Raw genomic sequence first — 22,630 nt, forward strand, 5'->3', positions numbered from 1 at the left:
TCACAATCTGAAGCCAAAAGTAAAGGTGCTGTGCCAGATGGTGTCAGAGAGAGGGAAACGGTGTTCTAGTGACTGCCCTCCCTCCTCAGTGAATCACCTCTCTTCCACAGGGTAACATTTCCCATTCCCACTAGTAACAGGAGGCAGAACACTCCTCTTTCCAAGCCTGGCTCCATCCAAACACTCCTGCTGTTCCTCCTGGGGTTTTCCTTGTGAGGGAAAAATCACATCAACCCGGGAGAAACCCATCAGCTTTCCACTGGCTGTGGATGTCGAACCAGTTCCTACCAGAAACCCAGCAGCAGGGCACTGAGCTGCTCATTAAACCATCAGCCTCCTTCTTACCCAGAGTTTGCAATTTACAGTGTTTGGGGTTTTTTGTTTGGTTTGGTCTTGGTATTGTTTTTTGGTTGGTTGGGGTTTGTTTGTTTTCCCCAGCTGTACACAGATTAAATCCTTCATTTTAGGCAGCACAATTGTTAGTTCCATCAGTTGTGGATGTCATTTGGTTTAAACTTCACAAATGCAATCAGCTAAGCAGTACCCTGACTTTTAAGTGCTGTAATAATTTTCATCTGGCAAGAGTAAGACTAAAGTAGACTTGCCCTTGGGCTGGAAACAAATATTGACTTTAGAAACTGCAGCATAAAAATGCAGAAACATCAAAGGTATTTCAGGCCTGGCAGCAGGAGACCTCAAGATGTGTCACTCACACCGAAGCCTTCCGATCTTTGTGCAGATTTTCAACTTAAGAGCATAGCAAAGTGATTAATGAACCATTATTCCTGCTGTCTGCTGCAATTTGTGTGTCTCTACCAAGGGGATCCACTGTCCCAACATGTTCATTAGCTTCTGGGAAGTTAGGCCACAAAATGATCTTCATCTTTTGCATCTCTATCATTAATGGAGGCAAGGAGAAAATACATCTTTCCTGGCCAGCTACACAGGAGATGAAAAGTGAAGAGCTCTCCTGTTGGGTGATGAGCTGCAGAAGGTTTGACTTTAAAAGTATGTGCAAGTAAATAAAGAAATCTCCATCTAAGGCTGTAAATTGCTACCAGTGTTCCTCAGATAGATCTCCCTGGCCGGTCAGCCACTCAGGAATTCAAAACATTGCTACAGACTTTCCCAGCCTTCCACATCATCAGGAACATGAGCTAAAAAAAGCTTCTTTACTGAAAGACTAGAGAGCTGCCCTGTCTGATGTACTGAATCAACTCCCAGTTCTCACCCTGAATTCAAGGAAATACAAGACTGCTGCTGTCCCTGTGCACAGCAGGTAACTGCATCACAGAGAGCTGGTGTGTGCAAAAGGTATACTCTGAGAATAATGAGAGTGTGAAGAGGGCTTACAAAAGGCTCGAAGTGTGTACTTTCATTCCTAAATGGTTGAAGACTAGACCATCTTTCCACTCTGTCTGTCTGAAGTTTAGATAGGTGGGAATCAGACTTCTCTCAGGCTTTGGAGAAAACTGCATTTCAGGATACTGTCCAAGCCAGGAAATACCAGACTGAAAATACGGAAACAGAGTATTGCAACATCCTGAACTGGGGACAGTTTCATCTTTGCTTTCTAGCTATTCAACAGTGCAAGTCTCTCCGGATCATCGAGGGAAGAAAAAGGTACAGGGCTCCCTGAGGAGATGTAGAAAACTCAGGAAGAACAAGTTCGATGAGGCTTGTCTTGAAGTTCTCTGTTCCTCCTGCAAGGATGCATTTGCTTGCTTTCCTCATTTTAACCCTGAACCAAAGCCCCAGATCCTCCCTCCAAGGGCTTTTCTCTAGGAATCTTTCTTCAGTGCATCCCAGGGAACAGGAAACATAACCAGGCAGCAGCCAAAGTCAGTGGAACCCTTGCTGCTAACAATCATATATCTTATTGCCTGCAGGCCACAGATAACAAAGTTGTCCCTAGTGAGGAATGCAGCCCAATCCTTGTGTCCCACACAGCATGCCTGTGACTTTTTGGCTGCAACAGATTATTGACCTTCAGCTGTCCAACCTGGTGTGATAAGATAGCCTGTTAACAACCTGATTAGACTTCTAGGACCCAGACTCAGAAGCAGGTGATGAACTTTTATTCAGAAATTCACTGGTATTTCAGGTATGGAGATTTCCTCTTTCCCTTGATTTTAAACACATTTCAACTCCTTCCCCCTTCCCTGACAGAATTCAGTTCTGAAGCTCATGCTGTTTCTCCTCTGTTGTACACTGACATTTTAAAATGTGATGAGTTTTTGACTTCAAATGGTGAGCTAAAGGCAATATGCTGTAAAAAGATGCACCAGGATTCCCGTGAAGCAGGTTTTGTTTCAGAAAAGCAGAATTTGACCCTTTTAGTCTTTGTTGTGGAGGCAGGACACTTACAACTTTCCCAAAGGGCATATGTTTGAAGTGACCAGAATGCAAACCCTGTCTGTACGTAATAGCTGGTGGTTTCAGCTGTCAATGTTGCCATAAGCAACTGTGGTTTGTGAAGTAAAATGCTGCAGACTAGCTCATATAATGTGATCCCAGGGGTAGATTCTACCGAGAAACGTGCAATTCCCATGGCGTTCAATCACAGAAGTGCTAGACAGACACCCAGAGGCATCATCTGGCTGTAAAGGACCTGCTTCCCTATCAAAAGCTCAAATTCAGGCAGTTTTTGCCTAGTATTGGAACAGACAATGTTTTGACTCATTCACACCACAGCCAGTGCACAAATGGCAGCTTCAGTACAGGGTTCACTGACCAGCTCTAAAAGCAACAGCAATGCCCACCCGCAGTTATGCGGCAGCTCCAGCGCTGCACAGGTGTAGCTGACACTTGAACTAGAACCAAAAGTACTCCTGGGGCAGGGAAGGTGGGCCTGCCAGCCACACCCCAAAACAAACTGCCCACTGCTTTGGGCACTCATATAGAGGGAAAACAATAAAAATCCCAATCACAAACCCTCTGCCGAATTTAGAAAGCACAGTTCTCCTGTGTTCAAGACAAAGAAGGTACATACAAGGCTGGATCAGCATCTCCCTTTTGCTCTATGGACCAAAGACCACACAGGGTGAAAAAGGGAGAAAGAATCCTCTAGCATTCCCTCAGCAAACTATAAATCAACAGAGCTGGGATCAAGGCTCTGCTCCAGCATGTGTAGTGCTGTTTCCATTTCCTTTCCCCTTCACACTTCAGAAGAAAGACGACCAGAGCCCACTCCTGAATAATGCAACAGACTGATGCTTAGGACACACCAGTGAAAGACAAGACCCAAGTTCAGGTCCTTGGCTGGAATCAGGCAGAGCAGACACATCAAATGCAGAATGTTTGTTTCCTAGCACAACACACCCACGTCCAAGACCTCACTGCTTTTGATCTCCACAATCACTGAGGAAAACTTTGACAAACTCAGCACCTGCTGTAACCAGCATGTTTTTGTTCAGGGTTTTGGTGGTGGTTTTCTTTCCCTCTACAGAATTGCCATTTTCTCAGTAGGTGTCTGAAACAAGAATTCTTGTTCCTACTTGTATAGCATTAGCTAGGTTAATTACTGCACCCTGACCCAGCTGCAGGAGGGTGTGGATGTGCTTTATAAATTATGTATGTGCTGGAATTACCTTATTAAAGAATTCCTGAAGAACTATGTGCATATGCACAGCAGTTCCGCCGCTGCAGCTATTTGTGTCACTCTGAGGACCCTGCACGGAGGCTCCCAGGTCTGGAAAAGACATTTGGAGAATCTGAGTGGGGAAAAATGAGAGAAACCAAGTGTAAAGGCACCTGTCTCGACAGTGCTGCCTGTAAAAAGAGACAGAAACTCACTGACATGGAGCATTTTAACTAAATGGAGCTATACAGAAAATCCTATCTTGCTTTTGTTCTCAAACAGTGAAACCAATTACAACTGCAAATGAAAGCTTCCAAAGACCTTAACACTGTCAGGCCACAGCAGCTTCTGAAGGCCACAGGGAACAAGAGATCTCCTTCTCATCTTACATATTATGCTTACAAATACCTAAGGAGTAGGTGTGAGGAAGATGGGGCCAGACTCCTTTCAGTGGTCTCCAGTGACAGGGTGAAAGGTAATGGGGATAAACTTGACCACAGGAAGTTCCATCTAGACATGAGAAGGAACTTCTTTACTTTGAGAGTGGCAGAACACTCGAACAGGCTGCCCAGGGAGGGGGTGGAGTTTGCCTCTGCCAATTTTCAAGGCCCACCTGGACATGTTCCTGTGTGACCTGCTTTACATGATCCTGCTCTGGCAGGGAGTTTGGACTTGATCTTCAAAGGCCCATTCCAACTCCTACTATTCTGTGTGAGTCTGTGTTCACGAGGATGTGGCAATTCTGGAAAGCACAAGAGCACAGAAGCAGAGACTTGGAGGAAACTTACGAGAAAAATAATCCACTGCAATTTCTGGAGAAGAAAAGGTTCTGAAATTAGCCATCCTTCCCCATTCTTACTTCTACTGCAACAGGCTGCATTTCAGAACATATTGCAGCTAACTGCTATGCCCAAGGTCAAACCCCTCTGTTCCTGCCTGTTCAAGGCAGCTCTTTCTGCCTGGGCTTTGTCTGCAAGAGAGAGCTGGTCCTCAACTGCAGAGTGTGATCTCTGCTGAGACACTCACCTTGGAGAAGATTCACCAGCTTTGGTAAGATCACTTGAGAGCTGGAAAAACCCCCAGAACTTCAGTTGAAACATTTCATATCCTGCATCTTTGGAAGCCGTTAATACCCCAGCCGGGAGAAGTCCCAGGGTCACTTGTGCTGCAGAGGAGGAGTCAGCTTTGGCTGTCACAAACAGGATCAAACCTTTCTCTCTCTGAAGTGCTATGAAGAGATGTAAGGGAGAGTTTTCCTCTCCCCACTGGAAGTTTTCTGGAGATGAACCATACAACCTGGCCTAGAACATTTCTTGCTGTAACAAGTTGGATGGTAAGTAAATAGCAGCTAGCAAGGTAGTTCAATATTTACACAGCCTTTTCATTTCTAAGTACATGGCACAGATTATTAGAAAAGGTGAAGTCTCTTCAGATAAACTTGTTAAGATTTTCCCTGAACAGGGAGTGACAGTCCCAAGCACGCAGCAAGACTCACGTCCAGCAGCCTGGGGAACTTCCAGCACACTGCACAGCTGGCACCCCAGTGCAGGGGTAAAGAGCACACTCTCAGAATCAATGGCAAAACAAAGAAACCTACAAAAAAGCAGCTCGCTTCCTTGCTGGCTACCTGCAGCAGACATGCTGCTGCTTGCTTGCTTGCTTTTCTTTGGTCCTTTCCAGATAAGTGTTATCAGCATCAAGCAGCTGCATTATTTATGTGAGAAGGTGAACCCACTGAGATTTAGAAGGTACATTTCTTGAGTTCACTGAAATTTTCTGTGAACAAAAGGTTAAGATTCACAGCCTACTGTCCTCCTCCTGCTTGACAAACTAGAAACAACAAGCATGCAGACAGCTCGGAGGCTGTCATTGGGGAAACCACAGCAAACCTTTATGCCTAGAGTCTGTAGAGGGCTGCTAACACCAAACCCAGCAGCTTTTACTCCACTTTGGAAAACAAACAGAAGAACTAGAAATGAGAGCACAAGGCATCTGAGAAAATGCAAAGAACAGACAACCATGTCAAAGGAGAGTGGAGGTGCTCACTTGCCAGTGAGCTGGGCATTCTTCAGAGGAGGAGGGCAAAAGCAACGGCTGAGAACACTTTCTAATTGTGTAAATAATAACAAGTAAGTGTTGAACTGCTAACCACAAGATGTTGGTTAAACCCCAGCATTTACAGTACTATGCTTACACAACTCCAGAGGACACTTCTCTAGTGATCTTGATTACAGTGATCAAGTTATCAACAATGAACTGTCTTCCAGTAAGGTAACACGGTATCAGCTCATTCTTATTGCCACTTCCACTTGTTTGACAACATCCCTTTCAGACACCTTATGTGCTTCTTAAACACATCATATGCTTGCTCCAAATTCTCACCTCACACAGCTGATCAAGCATGGGCAAAAAGCAACTGCAACATTTTTCAGCTCATGTTCTCTCTCCCACCCAAACTTTTCTCTCCAGGCCTTTCTGAAGCACTCCGTTATTTTCATCATGTTTTAACAGAGCATCTTCCTTCTTTCCCCAGGTACCAGGTAGCTGCTGCATATGAAATAAGTATTCTGAGATTGGTGCTCTACAGCAGCACTGCTAGAGTTGTATGAAAGGCAAAGATCTCCTGGTCCTTAAAACAACTTAGCCCTTCTCAAGCACTGGGCTTGTATGCCTATAACAATCACTGGAGTCCAAACCAGCCACTTTTTCTGTTATCAGCACTGCAAAGCACAAGCACATACTTTTCCTGTGCTTTGTGGGTGGTTTCTTTTCACTTCACACACTGACTCTCTTTACCTTGTTGCTAGGGAAGCAAGTGCAATTTCACCAGTTCTGGCATGCCAGAACTGAGAGGACTCACTGGAGTGGAGTACCATTGAAAACAGAGCCCAGGCAAGGAAGGCCTCTGTACACCTACAGAGTATGCCAGCTCATGGCAGCCAGCTCTGCTCTTGCTTAAGGTCCCATTGACAGACTTGGAGTCCCAGTGTCCTCACACTTAGGGATGTTTCTCTCAAGCCCTCCCTTACACAAGCAGTTCCGTTGAATCCATCTACCTGTCTGCAGTTTCAAGTATTTGCAACATAGTAGTGCAAAGCCAACCTTGATCTCCAGTGCCAACTTATTCAGGGCTTTGGGCTGCGATTTCACCAAGTGTTGCTGTTAACAGGAATCAGGTACATTACCCATCCTGCTGCTGTCTAGTCTTTGGCCTGCTGCCTCTCAAAAGGAGGCTACAGTCAAGCCACCTCCCAACACTCTGAGCCATTTTCTTGACAATGAACCTCTATGTGTTCAGCTCACAGAAAACATGTCTCAGTGCCTGATTTTTAACAGCCTTTGGTTAGAGTAAGGCCTACAGCATAATACCTTCCTCTTGCCAAACAATCACATTGTAGTAGAGTGATGACACTGTGTTACCCATTTCTTTTCTTCAAAGCCTAAACAAAACCCCAAGCAAAAAAACCAAAACAAACCAAATTGAATGTCCCCATAGGAACAGCCTAAAGTTGATTTTGGAAAGAGGCTCACATCCCATAGCTTTTCTATTGGCATAAAAACAATGTCACAGAACTCTATCAGAAGCAAGTGCTTAATGAAATACCATTTCTAAAGATGCCAGTCAGTTCTAGAAATATCCTAATGGTTGCATTTCTTTAGCTCCTGCAGCAGAGTAGGATTTCTTCCCTGGTTTTCTCAGGGGAAAAAAAAAAGCCCACACACTGCAAGCTGCCACCAGTGCAACACAATTGCATCATTCTTCAGTCTGCAATGTGTAGTAAGTGTCAGCACAGAAAAATGCCTTCCTAGTAGAACAATTAACACTGAAAGCAGTCATCTTTTTTTTTGGCTGGCTGAACAAATGACACACGTTCACACAAGAATAGTTCAGTCAATAATTCTTAATAAGGATTTACTTTAAACAGAACCTTGTATGGGTACACCAGACTCAGTCTCATTAAGGAGTAAGTTGGATTTTTATACAGCATGAACCACTGGCAATCTAAAACAGACCCACAGAAGAATGGAACGGAGAATCAAACGCAATGTTTCGGACCCAAGCTCTATGTGCCTTTAATGCTTTCTTTTTCCTTTCCTTTTTTACTTTTTTTTGAGAGAGTGTACACTACAACAGACATTTGCATTTATCATGTTTTTAACTTCTTTTCTAAGGAGGAACTCTCAGACTCTGCATCTTCCAACTCCGCTCTGTGCCTTTTGAGTCCTCCAAGAGACTGAGTGCTGTCACTGCCCACAGGATGGAAGTTGGCAGCATCCTCCTTTGTGCTGACGCTGTAGCTGTTGGAGTCCATTTCAGATAGGCAGCAGTCTTTGTGCAAGGTCACACCCATCTGTACAAGGTTGCCATTATCAGGGTTTGAGTGCACCTGTAGTCCTTGCATCACAGTCTCCTGCTCTCCAAAACTCTGTCCATTGTTGAAGCAGGAAGGGCGAAGATGCAAGTGGCCATTATTGTGGTTAACGCAGGAGGTGTCCAGACTCCTCTCCTCACTGTCGTCAGTCTGGTTTCTGGAGCAGTGACCTGACATGCTACAGATGGCAACAGTGGAGAATGGAGGGACCAGTGAGTGATGGCTTGATGCTGGTTGACAGTTCTGGCTGTTTTTCTGTTCCACAAGTCCTGCAGTCTGAACACAGGGTTCTTCGGTACAACTATTTAGCCCTTTGCAGTTAGCTTTTCCATTGAGTTTTTTAGTCTCAAAAGGATGCTCTATACCACCACTGCTAGTGCCCTCAGACGCATTTTCTTGAGCCTCCATCCGCTGCTGATTGTCACGTTCATGAGCTTGGCTATTACTGGGATTTTCTATCAAGCCACATTCTCTTAAAGGTTCTTTGTTGTGACTTTCAGTAGAAAGAGTTGGGGAATCTTGAGGAACTACTGAACTCAAGTTCCTACCATCTTCCTTATTTAGTGAGTGCGCTGTACTGTGCCTTCCGCTAGTTCCTGGTTTCCCTTCATCATTTTCTCCATCTCCTCTGGAGGATTCCCCATCTTTACTGGCTGAATATGATATGTAAGAATAATGAAGCCATTTGTAAGCTTTGTAAATCTTTCTCTCCACTGATTCGCTGTCTGAACAAGGGGATGTCCTTTCTTTGAGAACCTCTTTGCTGGCTGAACTCCTTTCCGGCGAAGAAGCTGGAGAAGAAGATAGATCATCTACTTTGATCTGGGGGTAATCATAGATGTCCTCACCTATGTATGGTGTCACATTCTCTGCGTTAGTGCTAGTCCTTTCCTCCTTTTGCACCTTCTGTCGACGCCTCAGCGCATTGCGTTGCCTCACAGATGTGCGGCGTTCGTTCAGTTCCTCTTCGTCTTCTGTACTGCTGCTGCTGCTGGAACTGCTGGATTCGTTCTCCTCAGGACTTGGAGACCGGGGCCGAGGGAAAAGGTCTGTATCTAGTTCTGCTTCACAGGTATTGTCATCAGAGTCAGACTCATTGGAAAGGGCCAGCAGACGTTTATCCTGATACTTTCTCAGTGCAGAGAGCCTCTGCTGACGAGAAGCCACGTCTTCTCTGGCTGAGGGGGATTCAGCTGATCTTAAGGCCCTTAAGTTATAGGCAGTTTCATCAGACTCTTCAGCCACATGTGGTGGGGAGTGATGCAAAGAGGCAGAGGATTCAGACTCGCTGTAAGCTGAGCGTTCACTTACTCCTGCATGGAGCTGCAGGATTGTGCTCTCACTGAGGTCGCTGTCTGAGTCAGAGCTCCAGCCCTCGATCTCCCGGCGCACCAGGGAGTCAAAAAAGGCCATCATCCGTGGATCTTCCTGGACTGACTGGTTGGCATAATCGTGGGACAAACCACTACCACTGTTCAACACAAGACTGATGTACTCTTCGTGAGTGTAGAGGCAACGTGAATCATCCTCAATTCTACCATCCAGGTCCCCTGTGCAGTCAGGCTGCTTGTAAGGACTCCAGATCTGTAACAGAAAACACAGAAAATGCAAAGTCACACACTATTATAAGCATCTGAAGTAGAGCAGTGGTGCAAATACCCAGCAGAATTGCAAGCTGCAGCTTGCTTTTATTAATTTTTACCCCTCAGATCCATACCTACAAGCATTCCAGAGATCTGGGTCCTCTTCTCCCCTTTCACAAATGTATTTTTCCTGGATCCACTTCACCTATCCAGAACTTGAAAGGTCTCACACTGCATATTACCCATCGTTTCAATATTTCATGGTGTAATAATTTCTCCCACAGTGCAGAGCTCTATTTTTATGTAATAGGGGATGCTTACTCACTAACGTTAAGAATAGTTTGTTGCCTGCAATACAGTCTTTGCACTAATGAAAGCACTTGTTTCCCAGGAAACTGAAGTTGCTTGTGCCAGTGATGTAGAATAACATTTCCTCCAGCTGCCTAGTCAGTCATACCTGATCAGCAGGCAGGGAGCCAGATGCATGGAATTGAAAAGCAGAGCTGCACTACTCCCTTTAGGGAACAGCCATGAAGGAAAGAAAGCATCCAACATCTTCTCAAGATGCAGCAGCAGTTTTAGTTAGCGAGGAAAAGTAAAGGAGAAGAACTTTACTGAAAGCTACTCTTGAAGTAGAGAGAGGTAGTAAAGTGTAATGCAACACCCTTGACTGCGCTGTCCGTCTAGCCTTACCCATTTCCCTGGTGTGGAGGGGAAAAGGAAAATAATTAAGCTCCAAAGAAGCTCCACCAATATCCCTAAGGAACTGGTAATTCATAGCAAACATGACAGATCTCCTCACCCTTCCCAGTTCTACTCACAGATTGAAAGGCAATAGGATTAACTACTACCACTTTATTCTAGATTGATGGTCAATGGTTGTGTGATGCACACCACTTGCTACAAGCAGAGCTAGTACACAGCGTCCCCACAACACTGCCCTAATGTTCTGCTTATTAAATACCTGATTTCAATCATGCTTTGGTCATGCTTCAACCCACCACATGGTTTTACCATGCTAACAAGCTCAGGGTAAAAACATCCTGCACCAGTTTGGGATAGGCTTTGGCAAAAACACCTCTTTTCCCAAGAGAAATGTGCCAGGTTTTGTTCCAAGCAGACAAAAGCTCTAACTGAAAGGCCTGTTTTGCCTGGGTAAATGAGGCAATCAGCGCTCATCTCACAGATGTGCAGTTAACACATGCAACACAACCTGACAATACCTGACAGGAACAGAAAAAGGGAGTACAAAACTGGTTGTCTACTTCAGCAGAGATGCTTCAGAAAGGATCTTTGAACTGGTTGTACTCCATGGTGGCGACCCCTCCAGATTTTAAAACAAGTAGTTATGCCCATAGCATGAGAATAATTGTAAGTAACTATATGAGATTATCTGATTAGGCAGAGGCACCTATAGCCACAATAACACTAATCTGTCACCATAGCAACATGGGCAAACAAACTTTGCTATCTTTCATATACCAACAATTTTCAAACAAATGGGACCCACAACAGTTGTGATCACAGTATCACCAAGGCTGGAAGAGACCTCAAAGATCATCAAGTCCAACCCGTCACCACAGACCTCACAACTAAACCATGGCACCAAGTGCCAGAGTTACACAATATTCCATTTCCAATACAAACCAGTATTTCTTTCTGAAAATCCTTACGCACTAAATCTTTTTTATCCTTCCTGGAACTGTTTGTCAACTAACTGCACGATTCTCCATGGCCCTGCTCTAAGCCCCATACACCAGAGGGAATGCCTCATTTATTTCTCCTGCAACACAATTTTCCTGGCAGTACATCCCAACATGTCACACTTAAATTGAGGGGAAAGTGGCATTTGTCTAATTCCTTGCTGAAAATTCTAATTTTAGTTCCCAGCTGTTCTTTGCCATGCAGTTTTACTGAGGTCCAGGTTTCTGAAACAGAAGGCAATGAGAAATTCATCTGGGCTGATGCATTCAAGACACTGTCTGGAGTCAAGGCTTTTTGCATCCATTACTGTTGTGTTGAATTTTAGTTTAGGTTAATGACATTTCCTCAGCTGACTATTCAAATTTCCCCATACCCATCTTATCCACTGTATTTTCAATCCTAGCAGAAATCAAACCCTAAAGCGCTGAGTTACTCAATTATTTTGCAGGTGCTTTGCAACAAAATGAGACTAAAGCAATAAACCCATAGCCCCAAAGGCCAAAGGCATTCTTGCGAGTACTATTCATTTCAGCAGGGCTAGGCCCGAGATGAATTTGTATCTCATTTGCAATCAGCATTAAAATAGCAAGTGTGTTGGCAGAAGCCCATGGAATTATTGAATGGCTTGTCTGTGTCACATCTTGATGCTGGTGCTATCAGTTCCTCACTTCTAAAGAGTACTAAATTTAGGCCCACAAGTCTAAAAATGAAGGGCTCAGGCAAATAACTACTTGCATCCACATTTTTAGTGCACCACGGAGTTTTTGCAACTGGGGGAGTGGTATACCAGCCAACCACAGTAAAGCTATCTTCTGTGATTTAATTCCAGAAAGATTTTTAGAAGATGCTTGTAAGGACAGTAAAAGGAAGGGTACTTCTTAATGAACTGACTAAAACACACAAAACTTAGAGCAAGAAAACTTTAAACGAAACCACAAACCAACCAACCCACCCACCAAACAAACAACTAACTACAGTTTTGTTTCTGGCTCTCTCTCCTGTCATTTCAACTAATTCAAGGAAGCACACCAAGCATTTATATGGGGGAAACAAAGACAGCCATGCGAGAGAAGACCTGATATTCCCCTCTGGTTTTAATGGAGAGCCCCTTAGAAGTGTTGGTGGTGTTCTTCCTGTTTTGCCTTTCTGCTACTGGCAGTCACTAGCCTCCACTCTATCAGTAGATGTAACTGGAATGAAGAAGAAACCACTATTTTATGGTTACCTGCAAATTATCATTCACTAAGACAGTACCTTTGAAGAATGAAGTCAGGCAGATAAGTCAAAATTTAACCTGATCCCCAAACAAGGCAAGTTACAAGCTGATATACAACAAAAGGGTAAGAAGCTTTGGCTCGCTAATAAACTTAATACATTATTAAACACCTTTCCCTTGATTTGTTTCTAGCTTGTAATGTTTGGGGGAACTCAGTTCCACTGCACATAGTGCAACACAACAGGTGTTCCCTTCTAAGGAAGCATTCAAGCAGAGGTGTCTTTCAAAGAGTTACACAACCTGCAACTGGAGCCTTAATCAACCTAACCTTTTAGTCATGAGGCAAAAAAGCCAATCTGCCGAAACCCTAGCAAGAAGTACACAAAAGCAACACAGGGGATGTTTATAACAAAGCTAATCCAATAGTCTAAACACACTCATGCAAGAAGGATTCACAGGGTGAAGGGTCAGCAGATCTAAAATCCAAAGGTGAGAATTCAGGCTGTGTGAATCAAGTTCGCAAAGCAAAAAAAAGCCTCTGGCAAAACTGTTGTGAAATAGGGGCAGTTTGACTGCTTAGAACTGGAAAACTCAGTGAGCTGCTAAGACTGCTCAGTGCATTTTTGTTCAAAGCCTGTTGTGGATAGGTTTGTGATCCAACCTATTACAGTGACACAGATGAAGATAAAAAACCAGAAAAGCAAACTGAAGTACGAGTGGAAGATAGAAGAGAAGGAAAGCTGGACTAGAATCAGAACCACTCAAATGCTGATGGTAGCTGAAATGCAAGTGATAGCCAGCTGGGCAGTGGGCCACAGTCCCAGAGTTTTGGTCCATAAGTTGCAGACCACTGAAACTCTCCTTTGGAGGACAAGTTAATTCAGTCCACTTATAGCTGATTAAACATTTGCCAATACTCAACCAATCTCATTTATAGAATCAGTCAGGGTTGGAAGGGACCACAACTATATCGTTCTGACTTCTTTCATCTGATTAATAGACCCAAATTACAGCAGAATTTCCGTAACAGCATGCTGCAAAGTGCATTAAAGTAGCGTAATTCTCTGCTTCCTCACCCTCAACATCTGCTAATAGAAATGACAAGAAAAAGTTTCTGCCTTGCTCCCACATTGGCTGTCTTTCCTCAAGGAAAGTTTCAGAACCTGACAATGTTTCTCTCTTCACAATCCACATAAAAAGGACACCAAGTTTCTAAAAATACTGCATGGTGTTAGAGGATTCCAAATAGATGTACTGTGGAAGTGTTAAGAGTCTTGCCTCCTCTGGATGCCACAGAAAGGTCTGCTGAACTGATTCAATACAGAAGTGTGTATAAAAATTATAGAAGGGCTCCTGAGGCAGTGTTTGAGCCAAATTCAGAGCAGTCAGACTAGGCTAAGGCTTAACAGTACTCATAAGAGAGATTTCCATTACATTTTAGCCCAAGGTACCAGGAGTTTTAAGAGATCACATTGCAGCTGTGACCAATCTCTCCCAAGAAAGACTGTTTGCAAGACACTTTAGTTACATATGGAATTAAGCCTTTTTCAAGGTACAAATCCAGGGAGTTCTGATCTTATCTCTCATTTCTAAAACCTTTAAAAATGAAAATGCTCCCTTAAAAACTTGCATCAGTTTGGTCACCAAGCGAGATATTCCACTTCAGAAACTATTAAGATGAGAAGGCAGGATGGGTGTGGAAAAGAATGATGTTAAAGAAAACAAAGCTTTATTATGAAATACTGAAAGAAGACATTTTCTGATCATCAATCTTACCTTTATGATCTTTTCAACCCCAGAAGAACAGATCATGTATGTGTGAGGATTAAACCGGACTTGGTTTACAATTGACCGATGACCTTTCAATACCATAAAAGCACCATTGACGACCCTGCCAATGCCACCTAGGGAAAAGACAAGCACATACTGACATGAATAATTAGATCTTCATTGCTTTCATTCATAATCATTTGAAGTTGTGTTATGTTTGAGAATGCCCTTCTGCAACATTTTAAGACCCGTGTTGGCTGCAGAATTCCAGTTTTCTGAGCAATGCCCCTGTGAACAGCTTCAAGCCTGATGAGAAGCATCCTTCCTACAAAACAGGACTTGGAGGCCAGGTCTAGTTCAACTATCTCAAGAAACAATGAAGGTTTTTGACCTACTATGACAAGCTTGCGAATAAGAACACCACACATCATGAAATCACCAGTGAAACCGTAGTGCTTAAGGCACCACATTACTCACAGTTCATAAATTTGAAGCAGAGACAAATAAAGAGGGGGAATGTTTTAATGGTTATACTCTTTTAAAATTTACTCCTTAAAAACCAGCAATTCATTACTATAATAGCTGACTCTAGGTTGATGTGTAGGAATCTAAAGGAGGCAATTTTCAATGCTACTAACCTGAATTACTACATTATTGGCTTTTCCTAGACCGGGATCAAAACAACTCTACAAATCAAGCTCAGAGAGGGACCTGAAAGAACACATCTGACCAGGGGGTTATATCATTCTTTGTCATGAGGCAGGGAATTAGCTGAAGTGGAATGCTTTTGTGCTAATGGTAAATCTCAAACCAGAACTACACAATTCTTCTGTTTACTCATTGACTGTTACTAGGTCTATATATCAAAGCAAGAAACTGTTGTATGGTGATTTTTTTATATTAGTAAACTCACATCATTGAAAGAATAAAGTTGTTAGAAAGCACATCTAGGTATTTGAATAAACAAATGTCCATCCACCTGCTATGATTACCATCTTCAGTGAAAGAAACCAACTTGTACAAGAAGGAAATAGGATAGGATAGGATAGACCAGATTGGAAGAGACCTTCAAGATCATTACATCCAACCTATTATCCAACCCACCTAATCAACTAAACCATGCAACCAAGCACCCCATCAAGTCTCCTCCTGAACACCCCCAGGGATGGTGACTCCACCACCTCCCTGGGCAGCACATTCCAATGGCCAATCACTCTTTGTGGGAAGAACTTTCTCCTCAACTCCAGCCTAAACCTCCCCTGGTGCAGCTTGAGACTGTGTCCTCTTGTTCTGGTGCTGGCCACCCAGGAGAAGAGACCAAGCCCCACCTGGCTACAACCTCCCTTCAGGTAGTTGCAGACAGCAGTAAGGTTTCCTCTGAGCCTCCTCCAGGCCAAGCAACCCCAGCTCCCTCAGCCTCAGCTTGTGCTCCAAACCCCTTACCAGCTTTATTGCCCTCCTCTGGACACATTCCAGCAACTCAACATCCTTCCTAAACTGAGGGGCCCAGAACTGGACACAGGACTCAAGGTGTGGCCTAACCAGTGCAGGGCAGAAGTAAAAACTGAAAACTACTAAAGAAGAGGTTGTAAGCACACCTTATAGAAAGGTAAATTTAATTAGCTTTATTGCTACTTGCAGTCTTCTTAAGACTAAACAAGTAAATTTCATGTTCTTCTTGCTGAGGAAGTTTGCTGCTCTCCTTTAACTGCAGTAGGAGGTCTTTCAGCTGAAATAACTTCTAGTTTAAGCCCTAAGCTGAACTTTGAACCACTTGTCTAAAACAAGAGTCAGTTCTCCTGCAATGCACATTTCCTAAAGAAAAACTTGCATTAACACTGAAGGGCAGCAACACAGGAGAGTCAAGAAAAATAAAACAAACCCAAGACATTCCTACATCACCTTCTATTTGTTAGGTTAGACAAATGATAAATAACTAACCTTGTGTTCAGCCCTTCTCCCTCTAAAAAAAAGTAGTCTATCCCTTCCACTTATTGTGCCTGCATTCTGAAGACCATATTGATGTGTACATGGTGTATGAACCATGATAACAATTTAGAAATAGGGAGTCATCCAATTCCTAAAAAAAATCACAGACAGATCCTTTTACTGTTCCTGGGAAGTGTTCTGTTTGCCCAAATCATTATTTGCAGACCAGACTGCAGTCTCACAGCACTCTGGGACAGAAAGTAAGTATGTCTGAAAAAGGGAGAAGAGATGGCAAGTAACTCCAAGGACCAAAACACTTGGCCATGTTAAACAATTTATACATAGAACAAAGGCTTGTTTAAAATAAAGACAACTTGATAGGGAGGCTATCACTCCAGCTGACTTCTAATTACATTCACCAAAAGCTACCTGGAGCAGTTCTCTTTTTTGGGTACACTTGTATCTTCTGTGAAGGCTCAGAGATAAGTTCTGCCTTCAGCCACTGGAGCAAGATTTCACCAGTGTTAAGCAAAGTTGATTGATTGAAGAGCAAGCTCATTAAATACCAAAGTGGGTTTTTTTAATTTTCTCTCTCATTTTATGAGATTCCTCCCATCCTTTCATTTTGTTCACCCTGCTAGACAATCCTGACCACATTTATGGCTGATGGCAAGTTGCCCTACTCCCACAGCATTCCTTCCAGCCGAATCACAGTTGTCAATCCAATGGCATCTATCAAGCCAACAGCAGATTGTTACATCAAGTGCACTTCTCACCACATTTATCTTAACCTAGCAGACAAATGTTCCAGGAAAGATGGCCTCAGGAACAAACCTTTGCTTAGCAATGGTTTCCAAGTCTAAAAGAAGTTGTAATGATCCATAGACTCTAGCTGCCCGAGTTCAGTACAAAACAAGAAATAAGCACCACAAATAGCTTACAAGAGAGTCAGATGTTAGAGACAATGAACAAAGCAAGAATTACAATGGAGATGAGCTACAAATTTAGGGTACTGATATCTTGGGCTGCATTTCCAAGTCAGTCATTGACCTTTTGTGGCCATGCACAGTATGAATTAGCCCATGGTGACTTTCCTAGTGAAACTTCAAAACCAGTTATCTAATGCCAGAACTGTCTTCTGGCATTAAATCTGAAATGTTTATCAAGATGTAAGAGCATTGGATGAAAAGAGTACAGCTACAACACAGCTCTCCCTAGACTGTAGTCAAATTCTGGCAGTGTCTGAAGGCCAGAAAGCCAATGGTGTCCTGGGCAGCATCAATAGAAGCATGGTCATTAGGGTCAAGGGAGGGGATTCTACCGCTCTACTCTGCTCTGGTGATACCCCACCTGGAATACTGTGTTCAACTTTGGAGTCCTCAGCTCAAGAATGACATGGGCCTGTTAAAAGTGGGTCCAGAGAAGGGCCATGAAGATGATCAGAGGGCTGGAGCACCTCTCCTATGAGGGCTGGGGAGGGAGTCCTCAGGATATCAGGTAGTGATAGGACTAAGGGGAATGGAATGAAGCTGGAGGTGGGGAGATTCAGGCTGGATGTGAGGAGGAAGTTCTTCACCATGAGAGTGGTGAAGCCCTGAAATGGGTTGTCCAGGGAGGTGGTTGAGGCCCCATCCCTGGAGATGTGTAAGGCCAGGCTGGATGAGGCTCTGGCCAGCCTGATCTAGTGTGGGGTGTCCCTGCGCATGGCAGGAGGGTTGGCACTAGATGATCCTTGTGGTCCCTTCCAACCCTGACTGATACTATGACAGGCAGAGAGGATTTGGGGTCTTCAGCCTGGAGGAGAAAGAAAAGGATCTGAAAGACCTTATGGCAGCCTTTAAAGAAGAAAAAAAAAAAAGGAAAAAAAAAAAGGTTGGGGGGGCTTATATGAGACAAGAGAGAGACTTTACCTCTGCCTTGGTAGAGTGGCAACAGTTTTAAGCTGAAGGAGCATAGATTTATATCAGATGTAAGGTAGAAATTTCTTACAATAAGGTTGGTGATACACTGGAAAAGGTTGCCCAGAGAAGTTGTAGATGCTCCCTCCCTGCTGCAGGTGTTCAAGGGCAGGCTGGATAGGACTTTGAGTACCCTGATCTAGTGAAACATGTCCCTGCCCTTTGGAGAAGGATTGGACTAGGTGACCTGCAAAAATCCACTTCCAACCCAAACTATGATATGGAGGAACTCCAAAGCTTCCTGCTTTAATATTCCAGTTCCCAGGATTCATTTTAACCTGTTAATACTAAAATTGGAGGAAACATAGTACCAGAACATACTTCATTTCCTCTTAGAGTGAAGGTGAGCTTCATTACAAAGCCTCTTAAAACAACTAACAAGCAAAGTCCCCTTGGAGCAGATTACTGCAACCACAAATCTTAGCAGTCAGCCTTTTCCAGTAATACAAGAAGTTTTAATCATTTAAACCAAAAAAATTTATTGACTCCAGCACCACTCTGATATATTACAGACTGTCCCAAAAGCCCATTTTTTGATAACCCCTTGCCTGATGCAATTTTAGTCTACCAACTCCTATGTGCTTAAGTGACATTTCTAAGCATGTGATTAATGCAAAGCCTTCTACATTCTTACTCTGACAGTGGTCCCTTCATTTTATAGCAGCCCAGCAAAGTTGCTATCGTGTTACAGGAGTATCTGCCTGGCAGATGTCTGTGTCCAGACCTGTCTGGAATCCCCCTGGTCTCTCTGCAGAGGCTTAGCTGAAGCCATCTAGCTTCTAGCCATCTGACAGTGTGAGTGAAGTCTGCTCATGTCTGCTGGCCAAAACCAACCAACCAAAAAACAACAAACAAAGCATCTGTACATTAAGTGGAGATTGGTCATAAACTGCTCAAATTCCTGAGGCTGTCTTCCTTTTTCCCATGCAATAACTTCTATTGCTCTTTGCTGTTTTCACTTGAACTGGTATTTTCATTTATATTGTTTCAGCTTCATTGATCTCTGCCATCTCAACAGCACTCAAATCTTGCTTTTGAGGTTTGGGACTGCTTGCAGGGGATGAAGGTGTTACTTGCTTTTGAATTTAGCAGTATGTGCAGGTCCTGCAATTGTTTTTGGCAAGGCAGCTTTTATATTCTTGATAGTTAGTATATGTATTATCAGTCTTTACACAGCAGCCATCAGCTTATATGTATATTACTAGTAAAATAAAAGTCTTCAAGTCTTCAGAGGCTGATTTTATAAGGTTTTCAACTTTCTTACCTCAAACTACTGCAGGGAAGGGATGGAGATACACAAAGTGGTTTTGCAGTGTTTTCCAAAAATTGCTATGTTTAAAGATTAGTGGTTTCATGTTCTAGTTTTACTGCTCAATATTTCTAAGGGCTGCTTTTATTTGATACACAAAGTGAAATGTCAAGATGATCTCTCTGCCTCTAGACCCTGCAAGAAAATGCTCCAAAGAGAAGCAACAATCAGCCTCAAAAAAAGTAAATGTCCTATTACAGCATCTTACTAGAAGAAATAACTTACATAAGGATAAATCCAAAGTGCTTGTTTTAAAAACATATTTCCCCTACACAGGTTTGAAAAAAAATCATGATGGCCACACAAGACTTAACTACAGGCTCTGATACAAACAAGGGAAAGCAATAATACAATGCTTTGAGGCAGGAGATAGATGTCCACTAAGCTGCCAACGTGATTACTTGGTTTGCCTTATTATTTTACAGTTTAAAGATCATGCTAATGAAATCCTTGTTAATTATGCAGCTTTGGAAATATTTATGGAAATGACTTGACATTTCACATGTGGAGAACATGCTGGATGGTACATACTGACACATTTTAAAAGAACACTAGTAAATCCTAACGAGAGAGGGCGAGACACTTGGCCAGCTATCTGACTTCCCATGCACAATTTCCTTAACGCAGCAGTTTTCAGCAAAAAAACCCAACAAACCCACAAGCACAAAAAACACCCCAAAACCCAAACAAACAACCCCTGAAAAGCAACAATAGAAGAATGAATTATTTGAAGGATAAGGAAAAAAGAGCAGTGACAGATTATTGAGGAAAATGCCCTAGTGCAGAAATCCTGCAAGAACGCAGAACAGTCCCTAAACAAATGAGAGCTGTCAAAGCACCAGAGAACTTGCTGGGATAAGGAGCAATCCTCTGCTGGCTCTGTAATAGAGGAATTAAATTACCTCATTAAGAAGAAGTCCTTTCTATCTAGGACACTGAAAAAGAAGTCCTATTTGTTGTTCATATAAGGTAGAAAGACGTTCCATAGACTAAAGCATAACTTCGTACAAGCCTTGTGAATTACTCAAAGTGCTGAAAACTCCTGAGAAGAACCAGATATTTGCAGCTGCTGCCAGTGTGCCCTAGCATACCATTCCCCTGTAGAACTTGGCACTACAGTAGAAAGCTCATTTTAAATTAATTTATTTTTCATTACTAATAATCCAGACACATTTAGACCATAGGCCACTGCCCTGCATTTGAATCCTATGAGGTCATGATGCATTAACAGAAGAGGGATACCACAGTTTGGAAAGCAAGTACACAGCACAATGCAAGCAAAGGTACACAGCATATAGGCCCTCTCTGCCTTCACTGCAGCAGATTGTGTTTAGACTCCTTAGAAAGTCCCTCTCAGGTCACTTGCACACCTGTATGTGCTTTGTACAATGCATGCCAGCAGATGGCTTTGCTCCTCAGAGACCCTTCTGCAGAGAAGCCAGATTTAAACACAAGCACTCTTGTCCTGCAAGCACAGTGTCCTGCAGCATCCCTTGTAGTCGAGTCAGGAATCTGACTCCAGCTCTGGCAGCAGCAAGAGTAACTTTAAGGTTTCTCAGCAGCACAGGCAAAACTTAGTTCACATCAAATATGGAATGAGAACAGCAAGGGCTGGCCAAGATCCTTTCTCCTCCCAGTATGATAAGAGAAGACAGTTTGGAGGAGGCACCAGGAACTCTGGCTTAGTACTTCTGCTATTACAAAAGAAAGCAAAACAGAGTGTAGGGAGCATCTCCCTGTAATAAAGCAGCTGCAACTCCACCTGTGGATTGCTTCCTTTGTCACCTTCAAACCCACCCTCCATCTCCCAGGCTATCTCAAAGGATGGGCATGGCCCTTTAGCAGTGGGCTGGTGTGATAATCTGCCTTGGGCAACCAGGTCTTCTAAGCAATCACCCACTTTGCCAGCCTACACCTAGAACCAGCCCTGTGGTGGTCTTGTACCTCTGCAGGAGTTCCAAAGTCTAGAGGAAAATGTTCATATTTAAACATCTACAGTATGGAAAAAGCTGCAGTGGCCCTTTTTGCATGCATATTTTCTCCTTTCTTTTGTTGCTGCTAAATACCTGTCACATCCATCTATGTCTTATCTGTACCAACCCTCCCACCCTTGCTATCAGCAGTAGAGCTGAACAACAGTAGGAAAGCTAAACCAAAACTACTACAGAAGCAAACTTGGGCACACCCTTTCCCCTTTGTTCTCTCTCATGGTCTGAGATTCAGTGTGTTTAATAGCATAGGTTGCAACGGGTTTTATACAACATTATTGAACCATGCAAATTACCCCCAACAACTCTTTCTGAACACAAAGGGAACAAAACAAGTTAAGCTATCCCACAATCAATAGCTGGGTTTGCTGGTTGGTAGTGTTTGTCTTTAACTAGAGGTATGAACTCTGCTTGCCTGTGCATTTACATTGTACTGGTAGGTGCAAACACATTCAGTACAATAGAAGTAGGAGCTTTGGTACAACCAGTTGACTAGTTGCTGGTGACTGAGGCTTCTCCAGCCTCTTCCAGTGCTCAGTGTTATCAGCTTCCTAGTGCTGAACTAGAAGTAAACATGCTGAAGCTGGTGAGCCCTCATGATACTGAATCTTCTCTCACCTAGCTACAGCATTGAAAAGCACCAAACACTACCTTGTTTTTTTGATAGATGCCACCTAACCTATGGCTATTTCCATAGGTTTCTGGTATTATAACCCACAAGATATAGAAACCACTCTAAATTCCCCTGAATACAAGAATCTCTTTCACACTGCTCCACCACTTACTTGTTGGGATAGTCAAAATACTGTTCCATGGTCTGACCTGGAGGAATTAACTGCAGTCCTACAAGGAAAGCAGTTTAGGTGCCAAGAACACACCCCAGAAAAATCAACTTTCAAACTAAAAACCTTCCAAGGCATGCTCCCCATTGGACCAGATGGCTTCCCCCCCACCCCACCCAGTATCTATGTATGCATGTCTGCTCACACATAAAAATCTCTGAAATAGCTCAAGACATTAACAAATACTTAATCATCTATTATTCATCTTCACTTAGCAGCCTTGACCTTTGAGAACTTAAACCAGAAGCTGCCTCCAACGAGATAACCCTGTTCAAATGTCATGAAAAGATCCGTTGCTTAGTTCTTCAAGTCTAAAGTGGTGTCTGCACTTGCAATGACCAAAGAGGGGAGGAAAAAAGGGAAGAAAACTTGCATCAG

At 43.2% G+C, this 22,630-nt stretch overlaps 1 protein-coding gene and 1 long non-coding RNA gene across 8 annotated transcripts in view; both read right to left on the reverse strand.

Moving 5' to 3' along the window:
* Positions 1 to 5,076, reverse strand: part of LOC137453138 (uncharacterized) — a 33,553-nt gene extending 28,477 nt beyond the window's left edge. Inside the window, exons 1-3 of the long non-coding RNA XR_010990274.1 lie at positions 4,607 to 5,076; positions 4,194 to 4,322; positions 3,591 to 3,713 (exon numbers count right to left, since the gene is read on the reverse strand). This is a non-coding gene — a long non-coding RNA (uncharacterized lncRNA). The remainder of the gene's footprint in view (positions 1 to 3,590; positions 3,714 to 4,193; positions 4,323 to 4,606) is intronic.
* Positions 5,077 to 7,467: 2,391 nt separating this feature from the next.
* The window catches only part of DCAF5 (DDB1 and CUL4 associated factor 5), a 72,026-nt gene continuing 56,863 nt past the window's right edge, over positions 7,468 to 22,630 (reverse strand). For all 7 annotated transcript variants that reach the window (XM_068162079.1, XM_068162080.1, XM_068162084.1 and 4 more), the window contains 2 exons: positions 14,233 to 14,360; positions 7,468 to 9,537 (listed from right to left, as the gene is read on the reverse strand). In XM_068162079.1, coding sequence (XP_068018180.1) covers positions 7,729 to 9,537; positions 14,233 to 14,360 — 1,937 coding nt within the window. In that variant the 3' untranslated portion in view covers positions 7,468 to 7,728. The remainder of the gene's footprint in view (positions 9,538 to 14,232; positions 14,361 to 22,630) is intronic.

Source organism: Melanerpes formicivorus, unplaced genomic scaffold (genome assembly GCF_026170545.1).
Source record: "Melanerpes formicivorus ecotype bairdi unplaced genomic scaffold, bMelFor1.0.p_v2 SCAF_62, whole genome shotgun sequence".
Classification (NCBI taxonomy): domain Eukaryota; kingdom Metazoa; phylum Chordata; class Aves; order Piciformes; family Picidae; genus Melanerpes; species Melanerpes formicivorus.